Here is an 18,247-nt window from a genome sequence, read left to right as displayed (position 1 = left end):
CTGTGATTGGCTGGCAACCGATTCAGGGTGTCCCCCGCCTACTGCCCGAAGACAGCTGGGATAGGCTCCAGCACCCCCCCGCGACCCTTGTGAGGATCAAGCGGCTCGGAAGATGAATGAATGAATGAATGATACTAAACTACGCTAGGAGCCGACACTCGCCTGACTAAATGTGGGTGGAGGATCTTTCTTGGTTTCCACGGTTACCGGCTGAAACGCATGTTCAGCCGCCTCGCTGCGGGTCTGGACCACGGCCGGCTTGGGAGTCACGCCGATCACCTGAAGGCACACAAACGGAGATGAAAGTTTCACGCAGATACCGTGGACAACATTTCAAGCATTTTGTACTGATTTGGTTTTCCATTATTGTTTTCCGATTTTTTGGTCATATATGTATTTTATTGTTATTTGTTTTTAATTATATATACTCATTCATTCATTCATTCATCTTCCGAGCCGCTTGATCCTCACTAGGGTCGCGGGGGGTGCTGGAGCCCATCCCAGACGTCTCCGGGCAGTAGGCAGGGGGACACCCTGAATCGGTTGCCAGCCAATCGCAGGGCACACATAGACGAACAACCATTCGCACTCACACTCACACCTCGGGACAATTTAGAGTGTTCAATCAGCCTGCCACGCATGTTTTTGGAATGTGGGAGGAAACCGGAGCACCCGGAGAAAACCCACGCCGGCCCGGGGAGAACAATTTAGAGCGTCCAATCAGCCTGCCACGCATGTTTTTGGAACGTGGGAGGAAACCGGAGCACCCGGAGAAAACCCACCCAGGCCCGGGGAGAACATGCAAACTCCATACAGGGAGGCCGGAGCTGGAATCGAGCCCGGTACCTCTGCACTGTGAAGCCCACGTGCTAACCACTGGACTACCGGGCCGCCCGTTTTTAATTATATATACTGTATATATATGCATCTGTATTTTTGGGTAATAATGCCCTCGACCCACCAAAAATTTATCATTATGTTTAGTTGTTTCTAATATTTACCTGTTCAAATATTTTTGGTTCTTATCTTTATCCAATAAGAACCAAAAATATTTCAACGTTTGTATTTTTTATTTTATTTTTTTAAATATCATTTACATGCTCCTACCTTGACCATGGCCGTCTTCTGGACCGCCGGTGGCTGGAAAGTCTGAGGAGCCGTCATCCTAATCACCGTCACCTTCTCATTGCTTTGACTCGTGGCACCCGCCGTGGACACCTGATGTTGCAAAGCAGCACAAACGCCAAAAACCGTGAGCGCGTGCCAGTGCAGGCACACACACACACACGGGGGGGGGGGGGGGGGGACTTTGTCATACCTGCCGGGCCAGAATTCCGGTGGCTTGCCCGTTGCCGGTTCTCAGTGCCTGTTGAGCCTGAGCCAAAGCCTGCTGGGACATTAGCATCAGCTGACCGCTGTCGCTGCGGATCAGCATCATACCTGTTCGTTTGAAAATACGCATGATAGCCATTTATATAGCGGAGCTTGGCAATACAAGTTTAATTGGTTTACTTGACTAATGAAAATTAGATTTATTCCTTCTCGCCATTTCTACCAGACTCAACATTTTCACAGACTGTCGTTTGAGGGAAATATTTTCATGTTGCTACTACAAAGACAATTTTTCAGTCAAGAGGTCAAAAATTAAATACCTGGTGGAATCTGGATGTTAGCGGGCAACTGTGTCCGAGGCGTCATGGGCACCTGTGGTCCGGTTGACCTGGGAACCGTTATCACCACTGTCCTACCCTGGACTGAGGTCGGGTTCATTGTGGTGTTGGCCTGGCTCAGAACCGCTTTGGGCCCATTGGCACTCGCCCCGCTCGGCTTGGAAACTTTGGTTACCACCATGACGGAGGGGGACGACATCTGAGGAGCTGGAACCGAGGAGGTGGAGGTGGCTTGGTAGACTTGCCCCTTGGAAACACCTGGAGAAGGAACATGGCCACACTTGGCCGCGACTTGGACGTTCTTCACTTGAATGGTGGGCTCTCCGTCTTGTACTGCCCCCATGGGGTCCTTATTCGTAGCCATGATCGTTTCTAAACGGGGGAATAAATGTGACTTAATACTATTCAATTTGTAAGACGCACTTTTTCAACAATTGTGTCTCTAAATTCGTAGCCTTGATTACTTTTAAGTGGAAAACACTTGATATTTTACGCGAGTGTGTGGTCAAGGCAGTTTTTTTTTCATCAAATCACATAAAAGGAACTTACCTTTATATCGCTATGAATGCGTACTTTCTAAGCACGCCGCAGCGTCAAACGGGCCCCTTTTCAGCTAAACACCGAGCTGCTGCTGGCAGGTGTACTCAATCAATATCCATTTACCTGGATTATTAAAGTGAAATGTGTTTCAGCTCCTCGGAAAGGATATAAATAGGTCTAATATTTTCAACAATGAATGGCCAACTGTGAAATAAATGTGTGCTAACAATTCCAATTTCGCCATGTCACGAGACTTTGCATGAAACGCGTTGCCAAAGCCACGTGACGAATAGTAATCAACGTTCACATCTTAGACAAAATAAAGGAGGATAGTCATGTTATGGAAAATATAAGATGGATATAATAATAATAATATAAGATGTTACAAAGATGGGCGGCGGGTGTGTTTTTTAGAATCGTCGGCGTCTCGTGGCGTAAATTACGTACTCTTCAGGTGACATGAACGCACCGGCCCGCCTGAAAGCTCGTACTCTAGTTCACAGTGATGCGTTCAATCAAATAGGCAAATCTGTAATGTTGAATATCTGTTCCTTTCGTTCTTGCCATACTCGATTAATTCTAACAGTATGTAAATTTCGCACTCCAAGGTGAACGCAGTCTTGGTGTTACCAGTGAACGAAAGATTTTATATATCCAATTTATGTAATTTACACACTCTTTGGTGACTTGAAGCGGACCTTCTATCTAAACACTCGCAGCGTGATGCATTCACGAAACATAGGAACTGTTTTATGATGAGCTTTCCTTTCATTTTAATAGCGTTTCCAAAAGAAGAACCCGTCACATTAATAATAATAATACATTTTATTTATAAACGCCGTTAATATAATTTCCATCCGGCTTCTGCAGAGGAAAAATATAATACCACCACCTTCTTGGGGTTGGTTCTTATTGCAGGAAGGCTGCCATGTTGCTTTTATCTTGAATTATACAATACAACTTTATCTAGCGCATTTCACAACGGCCACTGTTGGAACGAAGCACTTTACATATAACATAAAATAATACAGCATCAAAAGAAAGTAAAAACACAAAAAAACGCATATACACCAGAAAGCAATCGAACAGCCAGAGAATAAGGATTTGTCAGCGGATAAGTTTTGAAAATGGACAAAGCAGGGGCTTGCCTCAAATTTAACGGAAGGTAAGGATATCATGACGACAGATCCTTTTGAAGTGGATCTGATATTGTGGTCAAAAAACACACAATCCAAATTTTTATAACAGAATGACTTTATATCCCTTTCTAATAATATGATTCCTGTACAGTAAATCAAGGACATCAAAGTCGGATAAAAAGAGTTCAATCCTTCACGTGACATCACGATAACGATTAGGAAACAAAATGGCCGCCTTCGCGTCGGCTTCACGCGCGTCCCGAGAGCAGCTGCAGGACCAGCTGCTCGTCCTCGGCCAGCGACAGGCCCGTGTCCAGCGCCGCGTCTTCCTCCTCTCGCTGCCGCCTCGCCTTCTTCCTCTTCCTTCCCGGCGCCTCATCTTCCTCGCTGCTAGCGTAGCTTCGTTTAGCGGGCTCATCTTCATCCTCGTCGTCGCGGTGTCTGTCAGGGTCCGGCAGGGTGCTGGGGTCAAACTCTTCGTCGCCGCCGTGAGCCAGATACGCCACCACCTCATCCTCGCCGTCTTCGTCGTCGTGGTCCTCCGACTTGTCTCCGCGCTGCTTGCTGGCCTCCCTCCTGGCCGCTTTGGCCTTCAGCCTCTTCTCTCTGTGTTTGGCCTTTATTTTGCGGCTGTACTCCCGCTTGTCGAACTCCTCGTCCTCCCTCCTCAGCCGCTCCTTGGCCTTCTCCACGTCGATCCCCGACACGTCATCCTCCTCGTCTTGCTCCCGCGCCGCGTCCCGGCCGGCGGCCGAGCGCTGCACGGGAGGCCACACCTGCATGGCTTGTCCTTCCTCCGTGAAGGACACTTTGGTGTTGACTTTGAAGTTCCTTTTGAGGATCTTCTTGGCTTCTTTAAACTTGGTCACCTTTTGGGGTTTCGTCTTGCTGGAGTCGTCCACCGGGGCCTGGTGCGCTTCGTCCGTCTTGAAGACGTCCTTTCGTTTGAGCGTGAGGAAGTCCAAGTCTCTCAGGTCGTCGTCGTCGTCGACATCCACGGGGGGTGCTTCGCCCCGATCCTCATCATCTTCATCGTCATCGTCATCGTCACCGTCATCTTCAGATTCCTCCCGGCGAGGAACATCTCCTCTCAGTTGGGCTTTGAAGCTGCTCAGTTCTTCGTCTTCCTCGGGCTTCTTCTGCGCCTCGGCTTTGTTGAGGAAGCGCACGCGCGGCGCCACCGCCAGGCCCAAGGACAGCGCATACTTGTGCAGCGGGAGCTTGAAGACGTCAAACACGCCCTTGTTCTTCATCAGGTACACCGAGCGCAGGTAGGAGACAAAGCAGCGCTGGGCCCGTTCCTTCTGCTCCTGCTCTTGAGCCAGGAAGGCTTCCAGCTTCTGCTGAACACTCTGAAGCTTCTCTGGATTCACCTACAAGCAACCGGACAGTTAAATCTTTAAAAAAAAAAATATCACAATATCAGCAGGGAATTTTAAGGAAACAAAAACGGGAAGTAAACAAGGGGTTTTCCACTTTGCTGCCTAAACGGGCTGCTGAACAAAAAAAAAACACAAGCAAATAGATTGCAAAAGAAATTAAAAGGGTCAACAGTAGTTTGCTGCCTCAACGGCCAGCAGAAGGAATCAAAATCAAAAGTAAATAAATAGGAGGTATTTCCAAGTCGTTGCCTCGATGGGATGGCCAAAAAAATACATACACATTGTAAAAAAAAAAGTCATGTTCTAGTTTGCTGCCTAATCGGGCTGGGAACAAATCCAAAACCGAAAGTAAAAAGGAATCATTTTAGTTTTCTGCCTAAATGGACTGAATGACAAATCAGAACAGGAAGTAAATTTTCTGTTTTGTAGTTTGCTGCTTAGATAGGCTGCGGACGAAATCCAAACAGGGTGTAAATAGTTAATTCTCTGCCTAAACGGGCTGCTGAAGAAATAAAAAAAAAAAGAATTTGTCTCGCGCGTGGCCTACACAGACAAAAAAAAGTAAACAGGAAGACTTCTAGTTTGTCGCTCGAAAGGCCTGAAAATGGAATCGATAGACAGAAGTAAACAAGACGTTTGACAGTTTTCTGCCCAAACCGACTACAAAAGATATCAAACAAAATGACGCTTTCTAGATTGCTGCCCGACTGCGAGCTGCATAAGGAGTCAAAACAAAGTCAACAAGTGTTATTCTTGGCTGCCTAAATGGGAAGCAGAAGAAATAAAAAGCCACGTTCAAGCGCGATGCCTAAATGAAATCATACAAGATTACCAGATCCAGGAGAACCCACCTGGATCTTGTTGACGGGCACCTTCTTCTCCTGCAGCTGGGCGATCATGCCCGTCTCTTCGGAAGGCAGGAGCAGGAGCAGAGCCTCGCCGCCCTCCTTGTACCTGGCGGTGCGGCCCACCCTGTGGATGTAAGTGTCTGCGTCCTCGGGACAGTCGTACTGCAGCACCCAGTTGACGGCCGGGAAGTCCAGTCCCCTGGCGGCGATGTCCGTTGCGAAGAGCACGGCGTTCTTCTTTCGCAGGAAGTCGTCGTAGACCTCCACCCGCTTCATCTGCTGCTGCTTGCCGTGCAGCGCCAGCAAGGGGACGCCCGGCCGCAGGCGGCAGAAGATGCGGAACAGGTACTGCACCTCCTTGCAGCAGGCAAAGAACACCATGATCTTCTTCTTCAGGTGACTTCGGATGAAGGAGAAGAGCATGTTGACTTTGTCGTGGAGCTCGCACACCACGTAGCTCTGCTCCAGCGTGGCCGGCGTGCTGAACTTGGCCTTCTCGTGCACCCAAACGTACTCAGGCTCCTTGAGGCTGAGGCGCGCCAGGTCTTTGACCGACTTGGTCTGCGTGGCGGAAAAGAGTAGCGTCTGGCGGCCGGCGGGGAGGTTCTCCACGATGGCGTTGAGCGTGTCGGCAAAGCCCATGTCCAGGATGCGGTCGGCTTCGTCCAGCACCAACATGCGCAGGTCGGACGCGTGGAAGGCCGCCGTCTCGTCCATGTGCTGCAGCAGCCGGCCCGGTGTGCAGATGACGATGTTGGTGCGATGAATCTTCTCCGACTCGCCCTTGAGCTCTTTGCCACCGATGATGAGCCCAGCGGAGAAGTCGTGGTTCTTGCCCACTTTGCGGAGTACCTCGAAGGTCTGGTAGGCCAGCTCCCTGGTGGGGGAGATGATGAGGGCGCCCAGGCCGTCCACGGAGCTCCATTGCTGGCGGTACAGACACTCCAGCACAGGAATGAGGAAGGCTAAAGTCTTTCCAGATCCGGTCTTGGCAGCGCCCAGCACGTCCTTCCCCTGCAGCGCGAATCCGATCGTCTGCTTCTGGATCTCCGTGGGCTGCCTGTACTGACACTCCTGGAGGGCTAAGAGAGTTTTCTTGGAAATTGGAAAGTCGGAAAACTTGATGACTTCCTTGCTATCGATATCGCCGTACTTGCTCACCAGCCGGGCGATGTTCTCTCGCTCGACCTGCCACTCCGGCTTCTTCTTTTGGCTACGCTCACGCTTGACACGAGCTTTCTTCAAATTGTATTTCTTTTTCCATTTTTCAAAGTCTTTTATTGGATCCGACGTGTCTGCCATGTTATCTCTTGTTATTGAGTCAAAATAAAAAAAAATCAGCAGAAGAGATTAGGGAAAAACACGCCTCGGTGCACCGAGTCGAGTGTCAACGTGAGCGTGGGGCAAACGTCGTGTTGTGATTGCGTCATCACCAGTCGCCATCGTAGTCTTCTTCTTTTTGTGTTTGCAAACTATGAGAAAGCATTAGCGCCACCCAATAATCTCTCAGGTTACTCGGTTTTGCTTGCAATCTAAATCGCTCGTCTTCGTACAAAGATATTCAAACAAACATAAAATCTTAAATCACAATTGATTAGCTACTTTATTTTACACTTCATAGTCATCTTTTAATTGATTCTTAATTGATTTTATTTTGTAGTTCCCATTTCCCCATACAGGTAATACCTGTTTTTTTAGATAGATAGATAGATAGATAGATAGATAGATAGATAGATAGATAGATAGATAGATAGATAGATAGATAGATAGATAGATAGATAGATAGATAGATAGATAGATAGATAGATAGATAGATAGATAGATAGATAGATAGATAGATAGATAGATAGATAGATAGATAGATAGATAGAAACATACCGTATTCACAATCATTGCATCTTCGATCGCGTGTTTTTTGATTATCAAAACTTAAATCAAGAGAAACTCACCCCGTGCTTTTATACAAGTCACATTAATTTGATCTATATTGTTAAATACTAATATTTTGGGAAAATGTTATATTCCAACCAAATGTGTCTACTTTCTTTCTTGCAGTTTCCACTTCGAACCACCCTATGGCGCTCGTGAGTTTGATAGATGTTATCCAATCGCCATTAATGAGCGTGAAGAAGACGCGTGGACGTCGTAGACGGTCTACATGACAAACAAAAAGTCAGTGTGGACCAAAACAAGTTCCTGGTCGATTTTTTTGACGAGGGCCAACATCCCCGCGGTCCTTATGCGACGCACGGCATGGCAGAGAGACAGGACACTGAGGTTAGTCGAGCCTAACAAATGGTGTGACAAGGAGAAATGTGGTGGACTGGTTTGATTTCACTTTTGCTCCTGTTAAATCATCAACCACAATCCAAGCAAGTTGACTAGGGTAGCATAACATGTTGCCACTTTGTTTTTTTTAACGTTGCCACCTGGCTCTTGCTCGGCAGTGGCACTGCTTTGCCATTCGTTGATGAGGTTCAGTTTGTATCAGTGTGAATTCTTCTCTTGTCATTCATTAATTAACATCCAAAAGAAGTATTGTTGAAATTAGGCGGGAAACATGGTGACAAAACGTCATGGCGTCATCACAATAACGCCACTGTTGGACTATACGATGATAGCATGCTACTGTCATAACCCTCAATTGGTATTTCATGCCACAAAATTGCCACACTACTTCACCATGAACTACCTGTACTCTTAATCGCTACACTCAACTACTGATCACGCTCTCAATCAGGAGAAATATCGCTCGAGAGCACAGTTTGTTTTGAATAATGTCATTTTCTTATTCTCTGAGTGAAACGGGCTCAAATCAGAAATGGAATTCTCATGAAAAAAAATGTCAGCGATTTGATTTTCCAGCGACCTGTCATGTGTCCAGGTGGAGGATGCCGAGCATATCTACCTGCTGATGAAAGAGGAATATCGCATCTCCAGGAATGTGCGTCTGGCCTGGTTTCTGGGGAAACTCAACCAAACCATCTGCCCGGCATCTCAACTGGATCTGGTGAGCTTTTTCTTGTTGTCGTTTGCTTTTCCACCATCCAGCGACTAATCAGGTTCTTCCGCTCCATTGCAGCTCAACTCCACCAATGAGTTGGACTTGCTGAGTGTTTTACCCAAAGGATGGCAGGGGGACCCGCCGCCGCCGCTCCCCCGCGCCAATGCCGCCCAGCCTGCCCTGTTGGTGCCATCCACTCGTGCCACTTTCCTGGCACGCAGGTATCGCTTCATCATCGAGCTGGATCTCAGCCCGTCCACGGGCATCGTGGTGAGTCATACGCCACTCGCCCGCCATTTGCTTTCAGTTCAAACGAATTACTGAAGAACCATCTGCTAGCATGGGAATCCCAATACATCTACTCACCTTCAATGTAACTGTGCTGGCTATGACTCATCCTTCAACTACGACACACCCTACTTAAATACCTTAAATACTTAAACTATTTATACTTAATAATACTACCTTAAATACTTCCAGTAGTACACATTCATTCATTCATCTTCTGTACCGCTTGATCCTCACGAGGGTCGCGGGGGGTGCTGGAGCCTATCCCAGCTGTCTCCGGGCAGTAGGCGGGGGACACCCTGAATCGGTTGCCAGCCAATCGCAGGGCACACAGAAACGAACAACCATTCGCACTCACACTCACACCTAGGGACAATTTAGAGCGTCCAATCAGCCTGCCACGCATATTTTTGGAATGTGGGAGGAAACCGGAGCACCCGGAGAAAACCCACGCAGGCCCGGGGAGAACATGCAAACTCCACACAGGGAGGCCGGAGCTGGAATCGAACCCGGAACCTCTGCACTGTGAAGCCGACGTGCTAACCACTGGGCTACCGGGCCGCCCCAGTAGTACACACTCAACTACAAACTACACCCGCAGTGACTACAACCAGGATCGCTACACCCACAGCGACTAATTTATAGTCACATCTACAGCATTAAACTACTAACTACAACCTTAAATATGAACCTTCAACTGCTTTACCCTCAACTACCAACTCCACACTCAAGTCCTACGCATTCAACGACTAGCCACCCCATCAACAACCATTTTCGATATTTCAGAAAATGTTTCTCGAGTTTAGGATTAGCATGCTAAGGCGCTAACTCGGGTGCGCCATTTCCCAGGATGACAGCACGGGAGAGATGATTTTCGACGAGGTTTTCCACGCCTTGTCCAGATGTCTAGCCGGTCTCGCTCAACCCTTTACGGTCCCGGGAACGGAGCAGCTCTTCACCCCAAAGATCTTCACCACCATCCTGGTCTACTCCTCCATTTTCGGCCTCACGTCCCATCAGGTCTCCTCTTCTTCTCATTTCCCGTACGCCGAAACGTTTTCATTGGCTCAACTTGTCGAACTGGTGCAGGTCCTGGTACAGGGATGTCAACTGGAGCGAACGGACCTGGGCCACTTCCTGCATCACATCTACCAGCAGCTCAAAGCGGTGGAAAGCAACATCGCCCATGTGCTCAATCAGCAGCACGAAAGTGTAAGCGAGAACTTTAGCAATGGGAGTATACATTTTTTCCCCCCCTCATGTTATTATTTTATGCTGGTCAAATTACAACTCGGAAGTCATATTTGACTGTTTGACGTTTAGTGCTCGGTGGAGTGTGGTCTCCATGGCAACGGCGTAGAGGATCCACCTCCCAGGAGGCCGAACATCTCCATGGTGTCGTCGGACATGGGCCTGGTCAGCATGGTGCGCCAGGGCATCCTGGCCCTGCAGCTGCTGCCTCCCAACTCCAGCGCCGGTAGCTTAGCCTCCCTCACTGCTTTTCTTGCAAGTTGCCAGTGCGTCCCACCAGCCTGACCCCGCCCAAACGTGTTTTCAGGCATCATCATCATCACGGACGGCGTGATGAGCGTCCCCGATGTCGTCGTATGCGAGACGCTGCTGAACCAGCTGAGGAGCGGGACCATCACATGCTCCTTTGTGCAGGTTCTCACTCCGGTTGCTGCCTTCGTCCTGAATTACTGCACTTGCGACCGCAACCTCACTCTGTGTACAATGCCGTGGGACGGTTGGGGCGCACGACTGTTTAGGTGGGCGGGCCCTACTCGTACGACTGCAGCTTCGGCTACATCCCCAACGTGGAACTGATGAAGTTCATCTCGGTGGCCACCTTCGGGTCCTATCTGCCCAGCTGTCCTCCGCTGGACCTGGACAGCCACGACATGAACGCCTACCACAAGGCCTTCCTCACCTATTCCTTCCTCAAGACCCCCGAAGCCATCAACTCGGACATCTTAAGCGGTGGGTCAGACCATTCGTCACACCCTCTTCAAATTTCCAAAATACCCCTTTGTACAGCTTTTTCCATGTACGCCTTTTTAATGGGAAATATATGACCCCCCTCCTTTCTTGGATAATGACAATGTTTTCATAAGAGTACCCGGCAACAATCTTTTCTTCATGATCGGTTCTTCCTTTCTTGGATGTTTGGTGTTTTGCAGTGTCCCAGCACAAATTGTTCAACGAGCACTTGGTGTCGGCCAGTGGAAACCCGGCGCTAGCGATGCGCAGGAAGAAGCACACGGAAAAGGACGTGCACGCTCACCTCATCAGCGTGGTGTCCGTCAGGCTCAGGGAGGGCTACACCATCCGGGAAATCAGCCTCACCAAAGGTTGTCCGAGAAAGTCCTTTGCTCATAACATTGTTTTGTTTTGTTTTTTTCCTCATCTTAAATGTCAAATTCCATTCATTTCATAATAACTACATACCTACAGGAAGAAAATACAATGAAATTTGCAGGATTCCCAACATTGATCCCTGTGGAACACCACACAACATTGGGGCAAAATGGGACAGAGAAACCAAGAATAACACCAAATGGAAAATGGAAGATGAATTTTGGGATCATAGCTTAAAGTATATCTTTGCTTGAAATGATTAATATAGAAAATTATAAACACTTTTGGGCGGCCTGGTAGTCCAGTGGTTAGCACGTCGGCTTCACAGTGCAGAGGTACCGGGTTCGATTCCAGCTACGGCTTCCCTGTGTGGAGTTTGCATGTTCTCCCCGGGCCTGCGTGGGTTTTCTCCGGGTGCTCCGGTTTCCTCCCACATTCCAAAAACATGCGTGGCAGGCTGATTGAACACTCTAAATTGTCCCTAGGTGTGAGTGTGAGTGCGAATGGTTGTTCGATTCTGTGTGCCCTGCGATTGGCTGGCAACCGATTCAGGGTGTCCCCCGCCTACTGCCCGGAGACAGCTGGGATAGGCTCCAGCACCCCCCGCGACCCTAATGAGGATCAAGCGGCTTGGAAGATGAATGAATGAATGAATTTCATAAACTGATTTTTTTTTTATGACAAACTTTTTCCTCATAAAGTCACAACTTCTTTTTGTACTCCACTTTTTTGCTCTTGTGACATTTAGAATTTTTTTGTTATACAATTCAGATTTTCACGATTACACCTGTTTTCCCCATGACTCTTTTTTCTCATCAAACATTTTTTTTACTTCTTATAATATTATAATAGCTTTATCATCATAATTTCTTTCACAGAAAAGTACACAATTCCCAGAAGGTCATGCCTTTTTTTCTCATCAACTTTTATTTCAACACAATTTTTTAATTGTTATTCATAATTATGACTAAAGTATATGACATTTATTGTCATGACTTTTTTTCTACTTGTAAATTGTAAAACTCCTTTTTTTTCTAAAATAATTTTAAAAAATGTTCTTAAAAATACGTCTTTTCCCATAGTTCTAATGCATTTTTTTTCTTGTAACTTCCCTTAATGTTTGTTTATTTTATGAATTGTTACTTTTTTTTTCTGGTACAATTTACAATTTGTTCGGACTTAAGGCGTCTTGATTGCTTTCAGGCGGCAGTCAGCTGGAAGTGAAGCTGGTGCTGCTGTGGAAGCACAACATGCACATCGAGTACGTGGCGTCGGCCCCGTGGCCGCTGGACCCCGGCAAGCGGACCACCCGGGTGGAGGTGACCATGGAAGGCAGCTACGACATCCTACACGACATCAGCTGCACGCAGAGGAAACCCATCACAAGCTCCTACCGCACCTCGGTCATCCGCCGCTTCTGGAACACTTTGCAGAGGTAGCGGACAAACGTGCAAGCCCTTTTTGACGCACAACGGTGAACCACTTTCATCCCTGCAGCATCAACCAGACGGATCAGATGCTGGTGCACCTGCAGTCTTTCAACTCCGTTCCGGAAAACTACACCATCCCCGAGAGCACCAAGAACGGAGTTCCGCTCTTCTACATCCCTCCTGGATCCACCACGCCCGTAAGCGCAACAACATTAGAAACCACTTTCATATTGTACCACACCAGAGGCCAGCATTTATTTGTCTGAACTGTACAGACAAAACTTGCCCATTTACAAATACTGATTTATTTTTGTAATCCATTAAATGGACTGGCGGCGGCCCGGTAGTCCAGTGGTTAGCACGTGGGCTTCACAGTGCAGAGGTACCGGGTTCGATTCCATCTCCGGCCTCCCTGTGTGGATTTTGCATGTTCTCCCCGGGCCTGCGTGGGTTTTCTCCGGGTGCTCCGGTTTCCTCCCACATTCTAAATAACATGCGTGGCAGGCTGATTGAACACTCTAAATTGTCCCTAGGTGTGAGCGTGAGTGTGAATGGTTGTTCGTTTCTGTGTGCCCTGCGATTGGCTGGCAACCGATTCAGGGTGTCCCCCGCCGACTGCCCGAAGACAGCTGGTATAGGCTCCAGCACCCCCCGCGACCCTAGTGAGGATCAAGCGGCTCGGAAGATGAATGAATGAATGAATAAATGGACTGGTAAAAATTTTCATAAACTGATGGCGATTCAGGTTCTCGTTTGGTCCATAACAATTCAGAACATTGGCAAACTGAAACTAATTTCTCTCCTTCGTCAAAGCAGATCCTCTGTTTTGATTAAACACAGAAATATAACTCACTCTGTTGTCATGAAGAACTACAGAAATCACAGAGTAAGTTACTTGGAGAGGCTGAAATCCAAGGATTTGGACAATTTTGCGCTTTTTTTTTCTGTAAGCACAAAATTCCAATATCACTTCTATACCCCCAGTCCAAACACACACTTCTTGATTGACAAGTGACATAAGCAGGAAGTGACATCACATTATTTTGCCTTGTCCAGGTTCTGTCCCTGCAGCACGGTGGCTCCAAAGACTCGTCGCAGTCACAGTTCACCTCCTACTGGAAGCCCATCCTCTCCATGGATGCCAATTTCTGGCAGAGATGGCTGCACATGCACCGCATTGCCATCATCCTGGAACACGACATGTGAGACGCAACACGCGCACTCTTTTCTTGCCGCACGTACCCTGTGTTGTGTGTGTGTTCTGTTATTCCGTACTTTGTTTGTGTTTGCCTCTCTATTTGTGTGTGTGCGCATGGTGTGCAACTGTGTATCTGTGTTGTGTGTGTGTGTGCAGGCCGGTGCCCAAACACCTGCACACGGCGGGCAACAACGGGCGCTACAGCACCATCCAGTGTCGCATCTCCCACTCTGCGCTCACCTCGCTGCTGAGGGACTGGAGCAGCTTCGTTCTGGTCGAGGGTTACTCCTACGTCAAGCTCATATACAGGTGACGGATCCATCCATCCATCCATCCATCTACCGCTTATCCGGGGCCGGGTCGCGGGGGCAACAGCTTTAGCAGGGAAGCCCAGACTTCCCTCTCCCTAGCTACTTCCTCCAGCTCTCCCCGGGGGATCCCGAGGCGTTCCCAGGCCAGCTGGGTGACATAGTCTCTCCAGCGTGTCCTGGGTCTTCCTCAGGGTCTCCTCCGGGTGGGACATGCCCGGAACACCTCACCAGGGAGGCGTTCAGGAGGCATCCGAATCAGATGCCCAAGCCACCTCATCTGGCTCCTCTCGATGTGGAGGAGAAGCGGCTCGACTCGGAGCCCCTCCCGGATGACCGAGCTTCTCACCTTATCTCTAAAGGAGAGCCCGGACACCCTGCGGAGAAAACTCATTTCGGCCGCTTGTATCCGGGATCTCGTTCTTTCGGTCACGACCCATAGCTCGTGACCATAGATGAGGGTTGGAACGTAGATCGACCGGTAAATTGACAGGTGACGATGCCGATTATAATGATGCCCCCAACTGAGCCTGTGGAGAATTTTATAAAATGTTGACTGTTTTTGATGATGGCAATTACTTTTTTTGTCCCATGCATCGATTAATCAAAGAAGTAATTATTATTCCATTAGCAATAGCAGCAGCCCTAACCTAATCATAGTCTGAAGAGGATAAAGAATGCATGACTTACTACTGTGATATTCTCAAGTCTACATGTGTTGCCGGACTGTTTGTTTTCAATCTGTTGCGTAGAGGAGGAGTGCCAGACCTTTTTTTTGACCAGAGATCTACTTTACTCCCGCCTTCGACCCGTTAAAATGCTTCTTCCCGGCGCTTCAGATTCCCATTCTTTGCCAGTGCCATCGAGGAAATGCAGATGAAAAAAATCTTTGAATGAGAATGAAAAAAAATTTAATAAAACGAGATCGCAACAGCACTGCTCACAGGCTGCAATTGCAGAATGCCGACTGCGAGCAACTTCCGGTGATGCAGGTCATGCCCCCCGCCGTAGGTTCAAGGATAAACTCAAGAGTGGAGGTTTTAAACTTTTGTAGTTCAATTGTCAACACGTATGAGTTCCACGGTATGTTAAGTGTCTTGTAATTGTGTGCCCGCAGTTCCCTGGAGCAGCCCCCCAACTCCTTCTACCTGGTCCGACTCATCTCCAAGACCCCTTGCATGGTTCTGCGATTGGGTTTCCCCATCGGAACAACGGCACACGTTCGAAACAAGGTAGTAGCGTGTTAATGTTGGTCATTATAGCAATAGAAGGATATGGTGTCTATAATGATACTGTAACTATAAGATCCTGGAATCGTGCGACACATCCGTTCTTTGTCCCCTTGCTTGTCAGATTGTGGACGAGCTCCGCGAGCAGATCCTCAAGCTCCGCTTCCCGCATCGCATTCACAGCAAGGAGGCCACGCCCAAAACCAAGAGGAAGGCGGCAACGGGACAGCCTTCGCCATCCAAGTCGCCCGCTCTCTCCACGCCCACGCAGGCCCTGTCGGATCGGCCGTGCGTTGTGGTGCTCAACAAGCCGCTCGAGAAGCTGCTCATCAGGTCGGCGCCGAAGCACGCACGTCCAAAAAATATTGTTCTGTTTTTAAAGAAAGGGATAGAAAGTTTAAAAAAAAGAGTTAAGCTGATTCATTAAGAAAAAAAAAATCAGCCGATTGTATTGTATTGTATCACCAACAAATCGACTGCAATACACCTCAAGACCACTTGAGTTCTCAGCTTTTTGGACTGTTTTCGATCTGTTCGCCAGGTACGAGAAGCTGCCTCCGGACTTCAGGACTCCCTTCATCTTCAGCATCGAGAATACGTCTTTGCAGCCCTCCAGCGGGTCGGCGCCCCTCAACGTGGCGGGCAACCGCGCCGCTTCATCCACACTGGCCTCGCTGTCCCGCTACTTCCTGCACCGGCGCTGGGTGTGGGCGGTGCAGAGCAGCCAGGGTCCGGCCGTGGCCATGCAGGCCGTCGCCCACATCCTCTCCATGCTGTCTGAGTGAGTCCCCCAGCATACAGCGGCGCCTTGAGATACAAGTGACCCTACTTAGGAGTTTTTCCAAATCCAAGCCGCAAAAGCCTGACTCTGAAAGTTCTTGTTGTGAAGGATCCGCCTGTCGGAGGGTTTTCATTTTGCCGCCAGCGGAGACGGCATCGTCAACATGGTCATTGAACTGCCCATGAAGGTAAAAGACTTTACTTACTCGGCCGCAAAACAATATCGCAGATTTGGAGGCAATTTTTTGGAAAGGGTTTTGTGCTTTCGGTGTAGTACCACTTTGTACCACAACATTTTGGGCAGCACTGAGCTCGATTGGTAGAGATGTTGCGTAAATGAGTCAGAGGAAGAGGCCGCAAAGGTCCCCTAATGGTAGTCGACAACTGTGATAGTCACTGTGCCCACAGAGCAGAGAAAATACATATCTCTGACTATTGTTTTTTTTCTTAAATATACATCATTATATTCAAACTTTTTCATAAACATACAACATGCAGCTACATGTGAACGTAATAATAAATTGTCTTGGTGAAGCAGTATGTGGTTCGTTATCCAGGGTCGAACTTTGAAGACGATGTACACAAATGTACTTTGTACGTTTCGTTCCTGCGCTAGGGCACGTCCGCCGACTCCGAGCAAGAGAGTCACTCGTGCATCGTCCAGTACATCCTCTTCCCACCTCACGTGACCTCCACCAAGGACAGGTAGCTCCTCGTCCACGCCTTCACCTCATATTTGACGATCGATTGTCCAAAAAGTTGCGCTGAATGTCGCAGCTTCTCCACGGACGACGACAACGACACGGATGTTGAGGCGGTGGACGTGGACGTGGAGCTCAACGTGGTGACCGAGTGTTGGGTGGAGCCTCAGACTGGCACCATCGCCAGCTGCTTGGAGCAACATCGCCACCTGCTGGGCCTCAGCTACCAGGAAGTGCCTCAAGCCGTGAGTCACTCAGCCACCGCTCATACATTGTTTGCGATGAAGTACTCCCCCCCCCCGATTGGTCGAGTTGACTCTGCTGTAAATTCACCCAGATCTTCCCTAGAGATTTAGCCTGCATGTCCACCGTGATGACATTTGAGTACCTGAGTCAGCTGTGTCAGAACAAGGACCAGGTCTGCTCTGTGCCTGCTGGACTCAGGGACACCACAGGTTTGGAAGGTTATTTATTTATTTTTTTGGTGTCCATCTTTAACTCATTCAATACCAGCCAATTCTAGACCAAGTCTGAAAAGACGTTTAAAAACGTCTTTGGGAGTGAATGAGTTCACCTTGTTGACATGGACGCGTCGCTTCCCGTCTGGTTTCAGGAGATCCTCCTGCCTCCGAGGAGAGCATTCACATGGTTCCTTTTCAGTTTGATCTCATCCAGCTTCTGCCCAAATGCCAGCAGGTGGAGCTCTTCTTCCTCACATTCGGCACAGGTATCATTTTTGTTTTCTTTCACTGAAACATGTAAAGCAAAGGTGTCAAAATTGTACTTTGATGTGAATCATCCCCACTGACCAATTTGGACCCCGTGGCGGACTGGTTCTTTTGAGATTCTAAAACGGTTGCATTATCCAAATACTGTATGTGGTAAAGATTTTCAATGTTTTCTACCCTGGCCAAACACCGCCTCCCTGTGTGTCTCCAGAGGTGGAGCTGGAGGAGCACCTCTGTAGCGGACCGTGCCTTCCCAACGAGCTGCTTTTGGGCCTCTTCCACAGCAGCCTGGAACAGGAACTGAGCGACCGCGAGATTCCCGTAGCCGTTGGCGACCACGCCGCCTTCATGCGCCACGTCCTTGAGCGCGAGCGCAACGGCCACTGCGCTCCCTTCCCGCTGCCCGTCATCAAGGGTGAGTTCCTTACCGGGTTGGCAGATCTCAAGAGCTTCATGGGTTTTTTTTTTCCGGCAGAAGACTTCACAAGGCCTCTGGATAGAAAGGAAATGATGTCAGCGTTTCACTTAACCGGCAGCAGTAAAGAGATGACAGAATCCACCAGCACGTTGCAGGTAATCCTGCTACAAAACAAAAGTAGTCCACACGATTCGCTTTATTTATTATGTTTGTGAATGGTGTCGAA

The 18,247-nt window shown here is 48.5% G+C and overlaps 3 protein-coding genes across 5 annotated transcripts in view; 1 reads left to right on the top strand and 2 right to left on the bottom strand.

The window, feature by feature from the left end:
- Positions 1-133: 133 nt before the first annotated feature.
- Positions 134-2,814, bottom strand: LOC127605443 (transcription initiation factor TFIID subunit 4B-like). Of its 2 annotated transcripts, none has more exons than XM_052072933.1 (5): positions 2,658-2,814; positions 1,653-2,042; positions 1,319-1,440; positions 1,108-1,218; positions 134-279 (listed from the first exon to the last, which is right to left on the bottom strand). In XM_052072933.1, exons 2-5 carry the CDS (start codon positions 2,032-2,034, stop codon positions 145-147), a joined length of 750 nt encoding a protein of 249 aa, XP_051928893.1. In that variant the 5' UTR covers positions 2,035-2,042; positions 2,658-2,814; the 3' UTR covers positions 134-144. The 2 variants fall into 2 exon arrangements, with proteins under 2 accessions (XP_051928893.1, XP_051928892.1); XM_052072932.1 differs by lacking the exon at positions 2,658-2,814 and adding an exon at positions 2,220-2,561.
- Positions 2,815-3,446: 632 nt separating this feature from the next.
- On the bottom strand, positions 3,447-7,069 carry ddx10 (DEAD (Asp-Glu-Ala-Asp) box polypeptide 10). The gene is made up of 2 exons (XM_052072931.1): positions 5,583-7,069; positions 3,447-4,722 (listed from the first exon to the last, which is right to left on the bottom strand). The coding sequence occupies exons 1-2, from the start codon at positions 6,879-6,881 to the stop codon at positions 3,598-3,600; spliced, it is 2,424 nt and encodes an 807-aa protein (XP_051928891.1). The 5' UTR covers positions 6,882-7,069; the 3' UTR covers positions 3,447-3,597.
- A 625-nt stretch (positions 7,070-7,694) lies between these two features.
- The window catches only part of szt2 (SZT2 subunit of KICSTOR complex), a 39,964-nt gene continuing 29,411 nt past the window's right edge, over positions 7,695-18,247 (top strand). For both annotated transcript variants that reach the window (XM_052073805.1, XM_052073804.1), the window contains exons 1-23: positions 7,695-7,856; positions 8,464-8,589; positions 8,662-8,853; positions 9,721-9,891; positions 9,961-10,083; positions 10,195-10,348; positions 10,430-10,536; positions 10,641-10,851; positions 11,052-11,222; positions 12,433-12,664; positions 12,727-12,856; positions 13,716-13,861; positions 14,014-14,166; positions 15,283-15,397; positions 15,519-15,727; positions 15,936-16,175; positions 16,284-16,362; positions 16,791-16,879; positions 16,952-17,120; positions 17,213-17,330; positions 17,489-17,602; positions 17,815-18,018; positions 18,079-18,176. In XM_052073805.1, the coding sequence (XP_051929765.1) occupies positions 7,833-7,856; positions 8,464-8,589; positions 8,662-8,853; positions 9,721-9,891; positions 9,961-10,083; positions 10,195-10,348; positions 10,430-10,536; positions 10,641-10,851; positions 11,052-11,222; positions 12,433-12,664; positions 12,727-12,856; positions 13,716-13,861; positions 14,014-14,166; positions 15,283-15,397; positions 15,519-15,727; positions 15,936-16,175; positions 16,284-16,362; positions 16,791-16,879; positions 16,952-17,120; positions 17,213-17,330; positions 17,489-17,602; positions 17,815-18,018; positions 18,079-18,176 (3,375 nt within the window). In that variant the 5' untranslated portion in view covers positions 7,695-7,832. The remainder of the gene's footprint in view (positions 7,857-8,463; positions 8,590-8,661; positions 8,854-9,720; positions 9,892-9,960; positions 10,084-10,194; positions 10,349-10,429; positions 10,537-10,640; positions 10,852-11,051; positions 11,223-12,432; positions 12,665-12,726; positions 12,857-13,715; positions 13,862-14,013; positions 14,167-15,282; positions 15,398-15,518; positions 15,728-15,935; positions 16,176-16,283; positions 16,363-16,790; positions 16,880-16,951; positions 17,121-17,212; positions 17,331-17,488; positions 17,603-17,814; positions 18,019-18,078; positions 18,177-18,247) is intronic.

This window comes from Hippocampus zosterae, chromosome 8 (genome assembly GCF_025434085.1).
Source record: "Hippocampus zosterae strain Florida chromosome 8, ASM2543408v3, whole genome shotgun sequence".
NCBI lineage: Eukaryota > Metazoa > Chordata > Actinopteri > Syngnathiformes > Syngnathidae > Hippocampus > Hippocampus zosterae.
Note: the sequence above shows the minus strand (reverse complement) of the source record. Positions and strands in the feature narration are given on the sequence as shown.

Excerpts from the sequence above, each read along its gene's own strand:
- LOC127605443 (XM_052072933.1), bottom strand. The coding sequence starts at position 2,034 with ATGGCTACGAATAAGGACCCCATGGGGGCAGTACAAGACGGAGAGCCC. Across the intron at positions 1,219-1,318 it reads CCGGAATTCTGGCCCGGCAG|GTGTCCACGGCGGGTGCCAC; the intron begins GTATGACAAAGT and ends TTGCAACATCAG. Across the intron at positions 280-1,107 it reads AGAAGACGGCCATGGTCAAG|GTGATCGGCGTGACTCCCAA; the intron begins GTAGGAGCATGT and ends GTGTGCCTTCAG.
- ddx10 (XM_052072931.1), bottom strand. The coding sequence starts at position 6,881 with ATGGCAGACACGTCGGATCCAATAAAAGACTTTGAAAAATGGAAAAAG. Across the intron at positions 4,723-5,582 it reads TGCCCGTCAACAAGATCCAG|GTGAATCCAGAGAAGCTTCA; the intron begins GTGGGTTCTCCT and ends GGTTGCTTGTAG.